The 19,374-nt window shown below is 44.2% G+C and overlaps 1 protein-coding gene across 2 annotated transcripts in view; it reads left to right on the forward strand.

Moving 5' to 3' along the window:
- The window catches only part of adgrg6 (adhesion G protein-coupled receptor G6), a 123,086-nt gene that overhangs the window by 53,469 nt on the left and 50,243 nt on the right, over positions 1–19,374 (forward strand). For both annotated transcript variants that reach the window (XM_048601078.1, XM_048601079.1), the window contains exons 7-8: positions 6,772–6,846; positions 10,036–10,095. In XM_048601078.1, the coding sequence (XP_048457035.1) occupies positions 6,772–6,846; positions 10,036–10,095 (135 nt within the window). The remainder of the gene's footprint in view (positions 1–6,771; positions 6,847–10,035; positions 10,096–19,374) is intronic.

Genomic DNA, 19,374 nt, shown 5'->3' on the forward strand with positions numbered 1-19,374 from the left:
AAAAAACAAATTCAGCTTGGTATGCATGTAAGTGATGAACCTGCATGTGTCCTAGGTTCTCATGCAGAAATGGGTTAAGATTGAGGAATTGAGTTGGAGCTAAATCTCCTTCACTCAGGATTCCTGCACTGTCATGAACAGTGAGTGTTAGTCTGAGGCAAAACAAGTGGTTTGATACATATAGGACCAGGAGTAGGCCATTCTGCCCATCAAGGCTGCCTAACATTCTATACAATGATTGATCATTTCTGCAATTTTTACTTTCCTACCCTATCTCCCTATCTCTTAATGTCATTAGTCTCCAGAAACTTATTGATTTCTGACATAGAGATGTACAGCACGGAAACAGACCCTTCGGTCCAACTCATCCATGCTGACCAGATATCCTAAATTAATCTAGTCCCATTTGCCAGCATTTGGCCCAAGTCCCTCTAAATCCTTCCTATTCATGTACCCATTCTTTTAAATGTGTAATTGTACCTACTCCACCACCTCCTCTGGCAGCTCATTCCATACACACATGACTCAATGTGTGAAAATGTTGCCCCTTAGGTCCCTTTTAATCTTTCCCCTCTCACCTTAAACTTGTGCTCTCTTGTTTTCAACTTCACCACCATGGGGAAAAGACCTTGGCTATTCACCCTATCCATGCCCCTCATGATTTTATAAACCTCTATTAGGTCACCCCTCAGCCTCCGACGCTCCAGGGAAAATAGCCCCAGCCTATTCAGCCTCTCCCTGTAGCTCAAACTCTCCAATCCCGGTGCCATCCTTGTCAATCTTTTCTGAACCCTTTTAAGTTTCACAACATCTTTCCTATAGCAGGGAGACCAGAATTGCACGCAGTCTGTCTTGAACCTGCTCAATGATTGAGCTTCCACAGCCCTCTGGGGATAAAGAATTCCAAAGATTCACCACCTTCTGAACGAAGGAATTGTCTTTCATCTCGGTCTTAGTTTCTCCAACATTCTTTGTGTTTCTTCCAGTGTTAATGGGTCTGGCCTCGATCTAGGTATGATGTGTCCTGGTTCTAAACCTCCTAGGCAGGGGAAACACCTCATCTACATCCACCCTGCCATGCCCTGTAAAAGTCTTACTTTCAATAAGGTCACCCCTCATTGAAACTCCAGGGAAGACAGACCCAGTTTCCTCAAACTTCCTTCTTAAGACAATCCCACCAGCCCGAGAATTAATTTGGGCAACCTCTAAGGGGACCAGTATGCCAGATATGGTCTCACCACAAGACTCTAAAATATAGGAGCAGAATTAGGCTATTCAGCTCTTTGAGTTTATTCCATCGTCTGACCATGGCTCATATGTTTCTCAACCCCATCCTTCTCCCCATAAACTTTGATCCCCTTACTAATCAAGGAACTACCTATCTCTGTCTTAAATACGCTCAATGACTTGGCCTCTGCAGCAACGAGTTCCATAGATTCCCTACCCTCTGGCTGAAAAAAGATACTCCTCAGCTCAGCTCTAAAAGGATGTCCCTTCAAACTGAGGCCTCTCATCCTAGCATCTCCTACCAATGGAGACATCTTCTCCATGTTCACTCTATCTAGGCCTCTCAGTATTCTGTAAGTTTCAATCAGATTCCCCCCTCGTCCTTCTAAACTTCATCAATTACAGACCCAGAGTCCTCAATGCTCCTCATATGATAAGCCCTTCATCCTCAGAAACATTCTTGTAAACCTTCTATGGACCCCTCTCCAACATCAGCACATCCTTCCTTAGATATGGGACTGAAAAATGCTCACAATATTCTGAATGCGGTCTGACCAGAGCCTTATACAGCCTTGATATGGAGGTGCCAGTGTTGGACTGGGGTGGACCTTTTTTGCCTTTATACAGCCTCAGCAGGCTCTTGTATTCATTGAGGTTTTATACTATAAGCACACACACTTTCTACACAGACCTCTCAGTAAGATGCATATGTTTTATCGAGGCTTGCGATAAAACTGTTACCAAGAAGTGAGACTGGCACAACATTTGTCGATGCCCGAACTGTAGGCGAGGGAGACATGGTTAATTGGAAGAAAAAGCAGCCAGCTCAAAGTGACAACAAGTTAATTGTTGCCCAGATTTTAGTGACTCTGTTACAAACAGTGCCTGTCTTCTCTCTCTTCCTTGACAGCCTTCCCAGCGAGTAGCCCACGGCCTGAGGTAGTTAAAAACCTTCCCTCTTTTTGTTTGTCGCTGTTGCTGTGTTTTCCCCTTTTTGTCTGATTGATGTCAAGGCATTGTGCGGGAATTGTTTGGCAGCCTGGCTACTGCCCTCTCTTGTTGAGCGAATGATCGACTGTTCAAATCAGACAACATGTCAGAGAAGGTCAGTCGGCCACTTAATCAGTACAACTATGAGGTTTAGTTGACATCCTGGTCATCAAATAGGTGTAACAGGAAAGCTGGAACATAAGAACTAGGAGCAGAAGTAGGCCATTCAACTCTTCAAAACTGCTCCACCATCATGGCTGATCTCATCTCAGCCTCAAATCCACTTTCCTGCCCACTCTCCATAAACCTTCAACCTATTACTGATTAAAAATCTACTTCCTCTTTAATTTACTCAATGTCCCAGCATCCATTGCACTCTGGGTGAGTGAACTCCACACTTTCACAATCATTTGAGGGAAGTAATTACTCCTAATCTCTGTTTTAAACCTGCCACCCCTTATCTAAAGTGATGACCTCACATCCTGGATTGCCCCCGCAAGGAGAAACACGCAATCTCCGCCTACTTTGTCAATCCCCTTTGGCACATTAAATACTTCAATTAAATCTCCACTCATTCCTCTAAACTCCAGAGAGCATTGGCCTAAACTGCTCAATCTCTCCCCCTAAACCGAGCCTTTCATCTCTGAAACTAATCTAGTGAATCTTCTTTGAACTGCCTCCAATGCAATTACATCCTTCCTTGAGAAATGGGACCAGAACTGTATGCAGTACTCCAAGTGCGGTCTTATCAATGCCTTGTACATGGACCACAGTTGTTTGAGAAAGAAGCATTTGTCCAAACAAGGTAGTTGGATCTCACTCCTCGCCTTTGCAACTTCCTCTTGTAATTCTGAACAATTGCCACTTTTGACGTGCAATTTTAAACCTTTTCAGGGATTAAACTGGCAGCCACACAGGAAAGTAAAGTGTTTGACTGGAAACAGAAATGAATCTCTTTATAACACTTATATAATCTCAATAAATCTCTTGCTGCTGTTTTCCTTCAGCTCCCGTGATTCACTTTTTGATTCCCCTCTAGACCACCTTAAATCTTAACTGGGGTTCTCAGTGACGTGGTGTAAATCCTTGCCCATGGGCAGAAACTTTGCTTTGTAACAAAATCCGTACAACAACAAGACTCGTACATTTCACGCGTGGTGTAATAGAACATCCCAAGGCCTGTTGCGGGAACATTACCAAACAAAATTTGATACCGAGTCATGTTTTCATGCCACAGACCAGGAGCTTGCTTTGAGAGGCAGGTTTTAAGAAGTGTCTTAAAAGAAGAGAGTGAAGTAGAGGATTAGAGGAGGTTAGGGTCAGAATTTGAGGACCCATGTAGGTGAATATTGGATTGGTTGAAAAATGGGGATGATGGAGAGGCAAGATTTCAAGGTTGGTAGATACCTCATAGGGTTTTGGAACTGGGGAAATGGTTGGGGAGGGGAAGTTGTACGGGGCTAAGGAGTAATTGGAAAGTTTGCATTGGGCCTGCAACATCTTTTTAGATGTACTACCAGGAGGTAATAGTTCTTTCAGGGAGTCCAAGTTGCTGTGGTAACATTTACTTTTTAACAGACATTTTGTTGCTCAGGGATGACAAAACATGATGGTTGAGGCTTCAATTTTCTCTTCAGCATATGGTTAACCAGGAAGCTCTCTCACTGTTACCATAGAGTCATAGAGATGTACAGCACAGAAACAGACCTTTCGGTCCAACTCGTCCATGTCGAACAGATGTCCTAAGTTAATCTAGTCCCATTTGCCAGTATTTGGCCCACATCCCTCTAAACCCTTCCTATTTATATACCCATCCAGATGCTAATTAAATGTTGTAATTGTGCCAGCTTTCACCACTTCTTCTGGTAGCTTATTCCATACAAGCACCATACACTGCATGAAAATGTTGTCCCTTAGGTCCCTTTTAAATCCTTCCTCTCTCACCTTAAACCTATATCCTCTAATTTTGGACTCCCCTACCCTGGGGAAAAGACATTGGCTATTCACCCTATCCATGCCCCTCATGATTTTATAAACCTGTATAAGGTCATTCCTCAGCCTCCGATGCTCCAGGGAAAATACCCCAGCCTATTCAGCCTCTCAAAGAACAAAGAACAAAGAAAATTACAGCACAGGAACAGGCTCTTCGGCCCTCCAAGCCTGCGCCGATCCAGATCGTCTATCTAAACCTGTCGCCTATTTTCCAAGGATCTGTATCCCTCTGCTCCCTGCCCATTCATGTATCTGTCTAGATACGTCTTAAATGACACTATCGTGCCCGCCTCTACCACCTCCGCTGGCAACACGTTCCAGGCACCCACCACCCTCTGCGTAAAGAACTTTCCACGCATATCTCCCTTAAACTTTTCCCCTCTCACCTTGAAATCGTGACCCCTAGTAACTGAGTCCCCAACTTTGGGAAAAAGCTTCTTGCTATCCACCCTGTCTATATCTCTCATGATTTTGTAGACCTCAATCAGGTCCCCCCTCAACCTCCATCTTTCTAATGTAAATAATCCTAATCTAGTCAACCTCTCTTCATAGCTAGTGCCCTCCATACCAGGCAACATCCTGGTGAACCTCCTCTGCACCCTGTCCAAAGCATCCACATCCTTTTGGTAATGTGGAGACCAGAACTGTAAGCAGTATTCCAAATGTGGTCGAACCAAAGTCCTATACAACTGTAACATGACCTGCCAACTCTTGTACTCAATACCCCGTCCGATGAATGAAAGCAAGCCATATGCCTTCTTGACCATTCTATCGACCTGTGTTGCCACCTGCAGGGTACAATGGACCTGAACACCCAGATCTCTCTGTGCATCAATTTTCCCCAGGGCTTTTCCATTTACAGTATAGTTCATCCTTGAATTGGATCTTCCAAAATGCATCACCTCGCATTTGCCTGGATTGAATTCCATCTGCTATTTCTCCACCCAACTCTCCAATCTATCTGTATTCTGCTGCATTCTCCGACAGTCCCCTTCACTATCTGCTACTCCACCAATATCAGTGTCATCTGCAAACTTGCTAATCAGACCATCTATACCTTCTTCCAGATCACTTACGTATATCACAAACAACAGTGGTCCCAACACAGATCCCTGTGGAACACCACTGGTCTCAGTTCTCCATTTTGAGAAACTCCCTTCCACTACAACTCTCTGTCTCCTGTTGCCCAGCCAGCTCTCTATCCATTTAGCTAGTACACCCTGGATCCTATGCAACTTCACTCTCCCTATAGCTCAAACCCTCCAACCCTGGCAATATCCTTGTAAATCTTTTCTGAACCTTTTCAAGTTTCACAACATCTTTCCTATAGCTGGGAGACCAGAATTGAGCGCAATACTCCAAAAGTGGCCTAACCAATGTCCTGTACAGTCGCAACATGACCCCCCAACTCCTATACTCAATGCATTGACCAATAAAGCTAAGCGTACCAAAAGCCTTCTTCACTATCCTATCTACCTGCGACGCCACTTTCAAGGATCGGTGTGCATTGGAAGGGTTTACAGGTTGATAAACAGCCTGTTTAGCCAGGTTACGAACATACCTTGCTGGTTCATCCTGATGTGTGTTAGGATCCCAGAGCCTCTGGCACTGGCTCAGAGGCAGTTACACTTACCCCTGCACTGTAAGCTGTCCTTCTTATGTGATACATTTGCTTAGAATCAGAAATAAACAAACAAAGGGATCTTGCTCACACTGACAAGTTCTATTCTTGGTAAGGCTGGCATTTATTGCCCACCCCTAGTTTGCCATTGAAAAGCGAGGGGCTGGTTGTCCTCTTGAGCATTTTGATCCAACTGAGTGGCCATTTTGGAGGACAGCCAAGAGTGAGATGCCTCGGTGTAAGATTGGAGTCATATTGGGATCAAACCAGGTAAAGATGGCAAGTTTCCTTCCCAGAAGAACATGACTTCTTGTGGAGCCTGTGAGATTGGTAAAGAGTAAAGCTGGGTGGAAGAGCCGACAGCTGGATTTGGGTTCGAGTCCAAATGTGCCACTGTTCACCTCCGTAGGGCAGTGTAGTCCAATGGTGAATACTACTGCATCGAACCAATGACCCAAGTGCTAAACTTCAAATCCTGATGATAGGTGTCAACTGATCTCATACACCGTGGGCTCGTCCCAGAAGCAAACTGGGTTGCTTTAACATCCTTCAAGAAGCAATTTGTCAAATAGTGCAGCGTGGATTTTTACAAATCTGTCACAGGTGTCAGATTCTGTCTTATTTCAATGTTGCATTTAATGGTTCGCACCTCTGGCAGTCCAGCATGCCCGACTACTGCACTAAAGTGTCAGTTTAGATTACGTGTCCAAGAACAGCACAACCATCCAAACTCAGAGGGGACATTGATCTGAGTCGCTCACAATGGCAAAATCCCCAGTCTGTCTGAAATAGCAAAGTTTATGGGCAAGGGAGTTGTTGTTCTTTTTGACGATCGGTAGCATATGAGCTCTGTTCAGTCACGGTGTGCAATGACTAACTCCTTTATTCCATCTGAACTAACCTGCAGTCACCTGCATGTTTCTTCCTTATCTTGTTACCAGTGACAACATCATCCCATTTCAGCACTGCTATCACTAACATGCACGGCACTAACAGCCCTGAGCCCTCCACTTCTGGTAAGCAAACCTTGTTTTATTCATTCCTATTATTTTGAGATATCTCCAGTTATCTATTACTCTGTGCACAGTTATAATGGGAAAAGCTGAGGTAAGGATGTCGCGGTGTAATTATACCCTCCCACCACTGCTGGTGTCGCAGTTTGTCTATCAGGAGAACAGTTAAACAACAGTGTGACATGCCTACATAGATAGCTCCCTTTGTAAATGTGCACAGTTATTTATGACAGAAAATGTCAGGAGAAAACCTGTGCAGGTGTCAAATAAAAAATATTTGATGCTTACCAAACTTCAAATAGTATTTTGCACAAAGAATATGTCAAACCCAACTGTACATTGATACAATGGAATCTGTTATGAATCAATGCATTACAAATTTGTTTAAAGTTTGGAGGTTTCATGATCCTCTCCCAGGAACGGTCAATCTTTATTTCAATCTTCATTTTTCTAGTTCAAAATAGGAGCTTTGTTGCTAATGCAGTCCAACTATAATATGGTTTCACTTTTTGGATCCCAATATCTGCTTTATAATGGGCTTCCACTGTATATTCTGAAATATTATTTGCAATATATGATGCAATATAGTTTGGTATACTATGATATGTTACAATAATACATATAAATTTACAATATGTAATTATAGCATGTTGTAATACAGCCATTACTCTGGTATTGTCTCAATGGAGTGAATGGCCTTCATCCAAGTCATTATGACTCTATATTCATAGAATCCCTACAGTGTGCAAACAGGCCATTTGGCCCAACAAGTTGACACTGCCCCTCCGAAGAGCATCCCATCCAAACCCATTCCCCTACCCCTGCATTTCCCATGTCTGACCCACCTAACCTAAGCATCCCTGGGCATTATGGGCAATTTAACATGGCCAATCCACCTACCCTACACATCTTTGGACTGTGGGAGGAAACTGGAGCACCCAGAGCAAACCCACACAGACACAGGGAGAACGTGCAAACTCCACACAGACAGTCACCCGAGGGTGGGATCGAACCTAGGTCCCTCGCACTGTGAAGCAGCAGTGCTAACCACTGAGCCACTGTGCTGCCCCGTATTGTAATATGTGACATGGAGTGTGTTATGATGGAATTGTTTCTGTGTATGGTTGAGTTTGCAGAGGATTACAGAGAGGAAAACCTTCCTCGTCAGAGTTGAGGGGGTGCAGTTTCAATCCCCTGAAATGGATAAGTGATATGCAGCTTTATTGTTCCAACACAGGTATGAGAGGCTGAGTGGCCTCTCAATATGAGTGCATAATTCTAACGGACCTTTGTGGAACAAAAGAGCACATCAAACCACAGAGTTCTGTATCTCCTTAACGTGCTCAGAATTAATGATTGCTTAAGACAACAAGACTACAGGACACGGGAGTAGAAGTAGGCCATTCAGTCCATCAACTCTGTTCTGCCATTCAATGAGATCGTGGCTGATCTGATAATCCTCAACTCCACTTTCCTGCCTTATCCTCATAATCCTTGACCCCCTTATTGATTAAAAATCTGCCAACCTTTGCCTTGATTATCCTCAATGGCCCAGGCTCAACAGCCCTCTGCAGGGGATTATGAGAGGAAAACATTCCTCATCTCTGTCTTCAATGGGTGACTCCTTACTTGGTTGAGTATTCGCTGGCAGAGTGAGGGAAGCATTCTTTCTGCAAGTCGGTGAGTTGGGAGAATCCCAGATACACAGGCAGCTCCACAAGTCTGTTTAAAAAGACCCCCAGGTGGATACTCCTTCATGGAATCCAAAGTCCAAAGTTTCCACATCTGGGTTGGAGTGAGACATTGTCTCCCCCTGTAGGGAGAGAGAGCACATGCCTGTCAAGGTCAATGTCACAGAGATGCTACACCTGAGAACTTTGAGGTCACAGTCTTTGGAGGCTGTTTAAAATGTTAAGATGTCTCCCTAAGCATCTCAAGACTCTTTAAAGAAAGGGATTTGCAAGAACTATTTCACATCAGAGCCAGTCATTCCCATTTTTCTTTTGCTTTCGCCCAACAGGGTGTTGCATGTGCTTTTACACATCACTTGATTGAGATATTGCTCCAGGAACTATGTCATCACTTCATGCCACTTTATCTCCATAATGCATGGGTAGCGCACAAGACTATGGGTCAAAGTTCAGAGGTTAAAACTGGACAGTTTCACAGACTTAGCAACCATACACCATCAGACAGCACAAGTCGATAACCACATTACTGACACTGGAAGTGTTTTTGCTATTGAATAAATACTAGATTCACCAGGGAACCATGCACAGCAATCACAGCCAAGCTGTTGTCCAGTAACATTTCTTTACTTCATGGCTCAATGGGTTTGAGGATGCTGTGATTGGCTCGCTCACTGAGCTGCTTCATTAGTTTGCAGTCGTTTCATTACCTGGGTAACATCATCAGTGCAGCCTCCGATGAAGCGTTGTTGTGTTTTCCTGCTTGTTATTTAAACTCTGGGGTCCGTTGGAGTTGATGACCTCACTTCTGTTTTTTCTTTGCAGTGGTGTGTATATAGGGTCTAATTCTATGTGTTTATTGATGGCCTTCTTGGTGGAGAACGAGGCCTCTAGAAATTCCCATGCCTGTCTCTGTTTGGCTTGTCCTAGGATCTTGATATGGTCCCAATCAAACTGGTGGTCCTCCTTGTTTGTACGTATGGAGACGAGTATCGATCATGTCTTTTTTTATTATGTTTTTTGTTGCTAGTTGGTGTTCATGAACTCATCTCCAAAAATACAGGCAAGGAAGACCACCAGTTTGATTGGGACAATGTCAGGATTCTAGGGCAAGCCAAACAGAGACAAGCACAGGAATTCCTAGAGGCCTGGTTCTCTACCAAGAAGGCCATCAATAAACACATAGAGTTAGACCCTATATACACACCATTGCAAAGAAAAACCAGAAATGAGGTCATCAACTCCAAAGGACCCCAGAGTTTAAATAACAAGCAGAAAAATAAAACAACGCTTCATCGGAGGCTGCACTGATGATGTTACCCAGCAGGGTAATGAAACGTCTGCAAACTAACGAAGCAGCTCAGCGAGCGAACCAACCTCAGAAACGACAACCCGAGCTACAAACCTACTCAAGAGTATTGGTTTGAGGATTAGTAGGAAGGGTGCATAGTTTTGTTTTTGGAAGCTGTGCATTCAATATTTTACATTTGCTTGCATTACAAAGGCACAACCCCTCCATTCACGGAAATCACATCGCCAGGAACAACAGAAGCTGCAGCACTGAGTAAGTCCCAGGAATTTTTAATATGGTAATTGTAAATAGATACATATGCACAATGAGGAGAGATTGGCTATGTAGCTGATTCAGGTGTCAGTGTCTCATCAGCATTCCAGTCACGTGAAAGAGCTTGCATTTATATAGCACCGTGTCACCACCACAGTGAAGTGCTTTATAGCCCATAAATGTAGTCACTACTGCAATATATGGAATGTAGGCACCTATTTGCAAACCCTCATAAACATTCTGTTGATGACCAGGTAATCTTTACAGTGGTGTGATTTAAATGTCAAACAATGGCCAGGACATAAAGACTAACTCTTTCACTGCTATTTGAACTAACATCATGAGATCTTATACATTAATCTGATTTCTGCCTGGCCAATAATATTAATGTCTCATCTGAACATTGCCATCTTCCATAGTGTTGAACTGAAATGTTAGCCTAGATTTTGTATTTAAGTGTCTGACGTTACAGAATAATGAAGTGGCTGTTCTTGACTGGTCACAGGCTCGATGGGTCGAAGGGTCTTTTCTTGTGCTGTAGACCTCTCTGACACTATGAGGTTGGAATTGAACCCATGGCCCTCTAGCTTAGAGGGTCTTGTTCTGATGCTCTATCAGAGGCTGCACTGTTGATGTTATCCAGCAGGGTAATGAAACGTCTGCAAACTAATGAACCAGCTCAGTGAGGGAACCAACCACAGCATCCACAACCCGAGCTACAAGTCTACTCAAGAGTATTGGTTTGAGGATTAGAACAAGAAATGGATGCTACATGACTGAGATAATGCCTCAGGCTAATTATTAATCATTTTGCTTGGAAATAGGGAGATTGAGAAGTCAGGATACTTAAAGGGTTGACTTGGCTCCTAAGTCGATATTGCTGACAGTAAAAGGCTGGCATTGATTTTGCCCACTGGGGCCCACTCACCAGTCTGGATGCCTCTCCTGATGATTGACTCGATGTCCTGCTTATTCGCGGATCCCACGTTGGAAGGGCTGAGATGCTTCTTGCTGCTTTCCAGGCAGCCAGAAATCTATAATGAGAAGTGTGGTCCCAGTCAGACAAACAGCGAGATGCAACCTAATACTATCTGTTGCTAAACAATAAGCTTTTACTTGGTGAAACCCCGCAGTAACCCAGGCTGCCATTGCCTTACCAGCTGCCAAGCTGATCTTACATTCTCTGGGTAAAATTTGGGGTCCCTTTGGGCACTCCATATTGGATGAACAAATGCTCCTCACATCCATACTTCTATATGGGTTGGGTTGGTAACTGTTTGGTGACAGATTTCTGTTTGCATCTGATGACTCAAAGAAAAGGTTGATGCCAGTCAATGTTGAGTATATCGACTGTGTTGTCATTACACAGACCCTCATTCCTCCACACCTTCCCAAAATGATGCCAGCAATTCCTCAAACAGTGAAGGTTGTGAGGTATAGGTGGATGCCATAGTAATGGAGCGGTGGGCTGGAGGGAGTTGATGACTCAGACCTAAAGGAATGCAAACACAGATTTAAAGGGACACTGTTCTCAGAATACAAAATAAAACACTTGACGAAGCTTTCGTGATGCAGAGACTTAAAATGGTTAAACAACAGAAAAATCCCCATTGTCCTATCTCATCACTTCATCTTATCATAAGCAAAATTGTTTTTTTTTTAAGATGTTATTTTTCCAGATTCCAAAATAAATTGTCCCTTTAAATGAGTTGTTTGTTTCCAGTTAAACATAATTTCATGCTGAAGAAATGCTAAAGAACTCAGTGGCACTGATGATGTTGCTAAGGGTTGACAGTCACTCAGGTGATGGGTGCTGGTAGCTTTCTAGATGCCGCAGTGGTATTGATGTGATGGTCACTGCTTGTGTCTCAGTAGTAGTGGTGCTCTAACTCGATGTGGTGATAGAGATTCACCCACCCTACTGCCGACTTCCTTGCCTGGGATTTTTGAGGATGTGATGGCCAGTCCAACTAATGCATAACCCCTCCGGAGGTCGGCTTAACTCAGCTGGCCAGATGGTTGGCTTGCGAAACAGTTTGATGTCCGCAATGTGAGTTCAATTCCTATTACTGGCTGAGGTTACCATGAAGGACTCTCCTTCACAACCCCTCTCCTTGCATGAGGTATGGTGCCCCTCAGGTTAAATCACCACCAGTCGACACTCTCGAATGAGAGAGCACCCCTATGCTCTGGTAAAACTATGGTGGCACAATACAATACAATTCATAAAGGGACGGGGCAAGGCCTAATGGACTGTTCATCCAAAGATTCAGATATTGTTCTGGGGACCTGAGTTTGAATCATAGAATGCCTACAGTGTGGAAACAGGCCCTTCGGCCCAACAAGTCCTCAATGACCCTCAGAGCATCCCACCCAGACCGATCCCCCTATAACCCACCTAATCTACACATCCCTGAACACTACAGGCAATTTAGCATGGCCAATCCACCTAACCTGCACATCTTTGGACTGTGGGAGAAAACCCATGCTGTCAATGCAGATGGTAGAATTTGAATTCAATAACAAGCTAGAATTAAGAGTCTAATGATGACCATGAATCTATTGAGAAAAAGCCATCTGGCTCACTAATGTCCTTCAGGGAAAGAAACTGCCATCCTTACCTGGTCTGACCTACATGTGACTCCAGACCCACAGCAATGTGGTTGACTCTTAACTGCCCTCTGGGGAATTAAGGATAGGCAGTAAATGCTGGCTTAGCCAGTGGTACCCAGATCGCTTGAATGAATAAAAAAGACATCCTGAGCTCCTTCAAAGAGGACAGGTGTATGGGTTGGAACCCCTGCTGCTCCTGTGTAGTTTGCGCAATATGTGGTGGCCGGTGAGCGAAGTCCAGAATGGAGACAGTAACCCATCGTGTGTATTTTTCTGTTGCTAGGGTCGTCAGGAATTTGCAAGAAAGAGCTTGTATTTAAACAGAAACAAAAACAGAAATTGCTGGAGAAATTCGACAGGTCTGGCAGCACTTGTGGAGAGAAAGCAGAGTTAATGTTTTGGATCCGGTGACCCTACATCAGAACTGTACACTCCAAAGAAGAGTCAGTGAACTTGAAACATTAACTCTGTCTCTATGTCCACAAATGCTGCCAGACCTGCTGAGTTTCTCTAGCAATTTCTGTTTTTGTTTTAGATTTCCAGCATCTGCAGTCCTTTGTTTTATTTTTACATTTTCTGTAGGGTCACGGGCCAAAACATTTCGCAAAAAGTGCTTTTGAAAGATGGCCACATATTGCGCAAACTACACAGGAGCAGCAGGGGTTCCAACCCATACGCCTGTCCTCTTTGAAGGAGCTCAGGATGTCTTTTTTATTCATTCAAGCGATCTGGGTACCACTGGCTAAGCCAGCATTTACTGCCTATCCTTAATTGCCCAGAGGGCAGTTAAGAGTCAACCACATTGCTGTGGGTCTGGAGTCACATGTAGGTCAGACCAGGTAAGGATGGCAGTTTCTTTCCCTGAAGGACATTAGTGAACCAGATGGCTTTTTCTCAATAGATTCATGGTCATCATTAGACTCTTAATTCTAGCTTGTTATTGAATTCAAATTCTACCATCTGCATTGACAGCATGGGTTTTCTCCCACAGTCCAAAGATGTGCAGGTTAGGTGGATTGGCCATGCTAAATTGCCTGTAGTGTTCAGGGATGTGTAGATTAGGTGGGTTATAGGGGGATCGGTCTGGGTGGGATGCTCTGAGGGTCATTGAGGACTTGTTGGGCCGAAGGGCCTGTTTCCACACTGTAGGCATTCTATGATTCAAACTCAGGTCCCCAGAACAATATCTGAATCTTTGGATGAACAGTCCATTAGGCCTTGCCCCGTCCCTTTATGAATTGTATTGTATTGTGCCACCATAGTTTTACCAGAGCATAGGGGTGCTCTCTCGTTCGAGAGAGTCGACTGGTGGTGATTTAACCTGCGGTAATACCGCAGCCAATTTGCTCACAGCAAGCTTCTGCAAGCAGATCAAATGATAATAACCAGATATTCTGTTTCAGAGATGTTGTTTTAGGGAGAACTGAAATGGCTCTTCCTCACAATAATACCTCGGGATATTTTACAGTGGCCTGAGACTTGGGTTCACATTGCCCCTAAAATACAGCACTTCTGAGAGTGTAGCACTCTCTCAGGAATGCTGTACAGTGTTAGCCTGAATTACAGATCCAGGTTTTGAGTGGGGATTAAATCTTCCAACACATAGTCAGGGAGGTTCCTACCGAGACACAGTTATAACCTCAATGGCATCAGCTTATATCTAGCACTCCGAAAGAGGGACAAATTGAAAGCTAGCCTTCTTCCTGAATGGACGGTTTTCAAACTGAAAGATTCCCTCCTCACACAGTGAGACAGTCCACCTCCTCTCTGTCCCTGTGCAGCAGGAGCAACCACAGAATCTCTACAGCACAGGACCATTTGGCCCATCAAGTATGCTCCAACCCTTTGGAGGGCATAAATCCAGACTCACCATACTCCCACGTTAAGCGCAGCCAACCCACCTAGCCTCCACATCTTAGGACAGTGGGAGGATCTGGAGGAAACCCAGGCAGACACAGGGAGAATGTGCAAATTCCACACAGGCAGTCACCCGAGGCTGGAATCAAACTCAGGTCCCTGGTGCTGTGAAGCAGCAGCGCGAACCACTGCGCCACTATGCACCACGTGCGAGCAATGTGTAGACTGAAGGTTTAAATGCATTTGAAAAATAGGCATCACAGTTAGACATTTTTGCCTCAACTTCCTTTTCTTTTTGTCTCAACACCCACAGCACGTATTAAATAAATTACTGGAGCGGTCACATTGAGCTGTTTTTGGCTGCAGCACTCTCGACGCATGGGGAACTTGAATGGTGACATGCGTTATATCTCTTTTTTTTAATGCTATCCCAGAATCATGCAGTGGCGAAAAGGAAGCTAAAGAGGTATTTTAGGTGGATCTTGATCACTGCTCCAATGACTACAAAGTTGCTAAAACTCCCTTGAAACAAAAGGGAGTTTTCCTGAAGGCCTTGCTCCCTGGTTGAGCCACTGATGATTGTATGCCCTTCGGTGCATCTCTATTTTATTCTTGTATGGGACATGGGTGTCGCAGGCAAGGTCGACATTTGTTGCCTGTTCCTAGTTGCCCTTGAACTGATAGCCTCTCTAGGCCATTTCAAAGGGCAGTTAAGAGTCAACTCCATTGCAGCGGGTCTGGAGTCACATGTAAATCAGACTAGGTAAGGATGGCAGAGATAACAAGGTGTAGAGCTGGATGAACACAGCAGGCCAAGCAGCATCAGAGGAGCAGGAAGGCTGACGTTTCAGGCCTAGACCCTTCTTCTAGGTAAGGATGGCAGTTTCCTTTCCTAAAGAACATTAGTAAATGTGATGAGGTTTTGTGACAATCTACAGTGGTTACATGGTCACCATTAAACCAGCTTTTACATAACGCCCACAGAGAATAAACAGGATTATCCATTAATGTAGAGTGTGATGAGAGAATTGCACCATGTTTATTACAGCATTGTATTCCCAATTCTCCCAATGAGTGATACTTCAAGGGAACTTGGATAATCTCTCTTTGGACAGAGCCATAAATATCCAAATCCCCTTTATAGTTATACGTTATTGTTTGAGATTGGTGAAGTCTTAGATTTTTCAACTCAGTTTTTGTCTCTTCCTTTTCAAATGAACCAAGCTATTTTTATCCACATTGCGTTTTGTCCAAAGCCTTAAAATTATTGGGCCAAATCAGCTTGCTTGGTGTTAACTTGCAAGTGCATTTAAGGGGAAACCAGATACATAATGGGGAGGGAAAAGGGATAGTATGAGGTGAGGTGGAGTAGGAAGAGGCTCCATGCAGCGGAACCCAGCATAGACTGGATGGGCTGAATTGCCTGTATCTGTCAGCAAGGTTTGGGATGGGGTGTAATGGGGTAGGAGTGGTATTATTTTGGTTTCGAGTTTTACTGTGACATACACATCATTCACCCACTTTATATATCTCCCAATCTGTTAACTGCAACTGAATAAAAGACCAGGGGAGGTGTAAACTGGATAAATCCCCATTATAATATATTATTATTAGAAGTGTAAATATATAATTGTTATAATTTCCTATCGTCATTTCACTGGAATATAGGAGGTTGAGAGGTAATCTTACAATGGTTTATAAAATCATGAGGGGCATGGACAAGGTGAATGGTAGGTGTCCTGGATCCCATGAAAGAATAGAAAAAGATAAGCCCCCTTAAGATATCATCTGCTTCAACCACTCGTTCTTTTAATCTCCAGTGACCAAAGCCCTTTACCTTTTCATAAGACAGCCTCTTCCACTGTCTCCAATGCAAGAGTAATGCAATTTGCAAGCTTCCTGGCCTTTGTTGTGCAGTGGTAATGTCCCTATCAAGAGGCCCAGGTTCAAATGCCACCGGCCCCAGATGTGTGCCATAGTACCTGTGAGCAGACTGATGAGAATATTTCGATGCAAGCTCTTTAAAGAAGGAGATCAAAACTGCACGCAGCTTTCCAGGTTACTTTTCAGTGGGGTCCTGTACAGTTTCCCAAATTGTGTACACTTCAATAAAAATAATCATTCAAATAGCCTTCCTACCTCCTTGCTGGACCTGCATGCTAATCCCCTCCTCTTTCTGAGGGTTTTGACTCTCGGCTGATGTTGTTAAAGCATCACCTTGGGTGGTTAGTCATTGGTAACTCTTGATGATGAATGTTTGCCTGCAGACTGGAAGACTGTATCATAGCTGAGGTTGCAGTTAATCTAATAAATTGATTGAGGGGTAGAAAGGGCCCAGAGGGCTGAAAAGTCTCCTTCTACTCCACTCAGTGTGACCCTGTTGCAATCTGATGCCCACACACCCTCCTTGGGGGCAAGTGTTCTGCTGGGCATTGATCAGGAAAGACTCAAAACATTTTTGTTTTGGTTTGTGGCTCCCTCGCTGTCTGCCGCATCCTTTAGAATCGAAATGTTAAGACCATGAAACTTAGGTGCAGGAGTAGGCTATTCAGCCCACTCTGCCATTCAATGGGATCACGGTTGTTCTGATAATCATAGAATCCCTACAGCGCAGAAAGAGGCTATTTGGCCCATCAAGTCTGGAGCAACCCTCTGAAGAGCATCCCACCCTAGACCTATCCTATTCCTGCAACCCTGCATTAACCATGGCCAATCCACCTAACTTGCACATCTTTGGACTGTGGGAGGAAACCAGAGTGCCAGAAGAGACCCACACAGACACGGGGAAAATGTGCAAACTCCACACAGACAGTCGTCTGAGGGTGGAATCGATCCCAGGTCCCTGGTGCTGTGAGGCAGCAGTGCTAACCACTGAGCCACTATGCAGTCTTCAACTCTACTTTCCTGCCTTTTCCTCATAACTCCGTAACCTGATCTGTACATCTCAGTTATTGGCCTGACCACTGAGCATGGGAGAAGGGAGGGAGGATGACTTGTAAATTAAAGCTGACTTGAATCACTCATTGGAGACTTGATTGGGGGTGGGGGTGTACTGTCAAGAATCTTTACACTGACATTGTTCTGTACCATTAAGAATGGGGGAGGTTTGTTGAGATTAACATGACAAGATAATGATGGGATGATTTGCCCTCTAACAGCAGGAAGCTTTAATGATTCAGATTTGCAGGGGTTCCAGACCTTGACCCCAGTTCTCCTCCCAGAAACCCACATATTGTGGCATCGTGCTGCCTCAAAAGTCGAACAGTGGACAAGAAGCCTCAGGCACCCACTAGGTATTATCTCCACGCCACTGAGGTACCCACTAAGACCCAGACCCAATGTGCTCAGTGTTCTGAGGCCAGGGATACTGAACACACATGGGGTGTCTATTGTCTTCCACAAGGCTGTGACCAAGAGGCCACACAGTGTTACAGAGCCAGGACAATTTACCAAAGACGAAAATAGAAGCACAGTCAACAAAGAGCCGAAGCCCTTTTGAAAGGAGTCAGACGTCATCACCTGGTCAAAGAAACCAATGAACCAGTCCAGGAACTCTACACACAATGTAAACCTGAACAGTGAGCTAGACTCCAGGTTTGAGGTGTCATCCACTGATCTTGAAAATCACAAAGTAGCAACTGGAGTTGGAGTTGATGCTGGTTTGGGAACATTAGTACAAAACGTTCCTTCTGTGGTATTACCAGGTCAGCATCTTATCAGTGACAGGTCCTGTGTTCTATTGAAATCACTGGAAATACAATCCGAAGCACCACTCTTAGTTTTGGATTCAACAGTTAGGTTCACTCTAACAATGTCGGTACACAGCTTGCCAACAACTGTTGCGTCTCATGGACACATTTTTCCTGGCTCATTCTTGAAGGTGACTAGTAGTTCAAACAAGATAGGAAACCCCTTAAGCTTGTGTGTCTCTGAGGGATCAGTCTAACATAGGGCCTGCAGCATCATCTCTCCATAACAACATTGGATCTCCTATGAGCACTCAAGAACTAGCATTGCACAAACACCATTTAGCAATTACGTCTTCAAACAGTGCCTCATCAATACACTACATCAGTAACTTGTACAATTGGCCACCTTCCTGACTTGTTCTGGGACACATTGATTCTGGTGATACAAGATCCACCATATCGAATACAACCTTTGAAAGCATCAATATTAATTTTACAGTCACTGAACCACCAAGTGCAGCAGACTTGGTCCACTTAACAGATCACTTCAGTAACGAATCTATCCCATCAACCCAAAAGTTGCTCATCAAGACAGAAGGGTGGCAAAATCAATTAAGTCACTCCGAAGAGCTTATAATGTTTCCAGGCCAATTTCTAGCAAGAGGGCAAGCAGATGGTATTCCTATCTTAGTGCAAAGTACAGCCTTGGACTCTCTGGTTATGTCAACGGAGTCGCAAGAGAATTTGAACCTTCCTGATGTTTTAACACGTTTTTTCAGTTTCACTCATTCCCGACATGGTAAGTATTCCTTCCATGCCAGACCATTTCTGGGGTAATTCTCTAACAGCATCTACATCCAAACTCAGCGATGCTGTTAACCATTCCCCATACAACACAGAGATGTTAGCAATGGCAACACCTGAGTCCAGCATCCATCCCTCCATTTCAGGTCTAGTATGGGCAGTCAATCTTCATCCTGTAGCATTACAGACTGGCACACTGATACATGTCAAGATGGTTGGCGCATCAGGAATGGGAAGAACCTCTGAACTACAAACAGACAACTTATCTCCCTCAAAAGAGAATCAGTAGGAACTGCAGATGCTGGAGAATCCGAGA

Source organism: Rhincodon typus, chromosome 9 (genome assembly GCF_021869965.1).
Source record: "Rhincodon typus isolate 14 chromosome 9, sRhiTyp1.1, whole genome shotgun sequence".
Lineage (NCBI taxonomy): Eukaryota > Metazoa > Chordata > Chondrichthyes > Orectolobiformes > Rhincodontidae > Rhincodon > Rhincodon typus.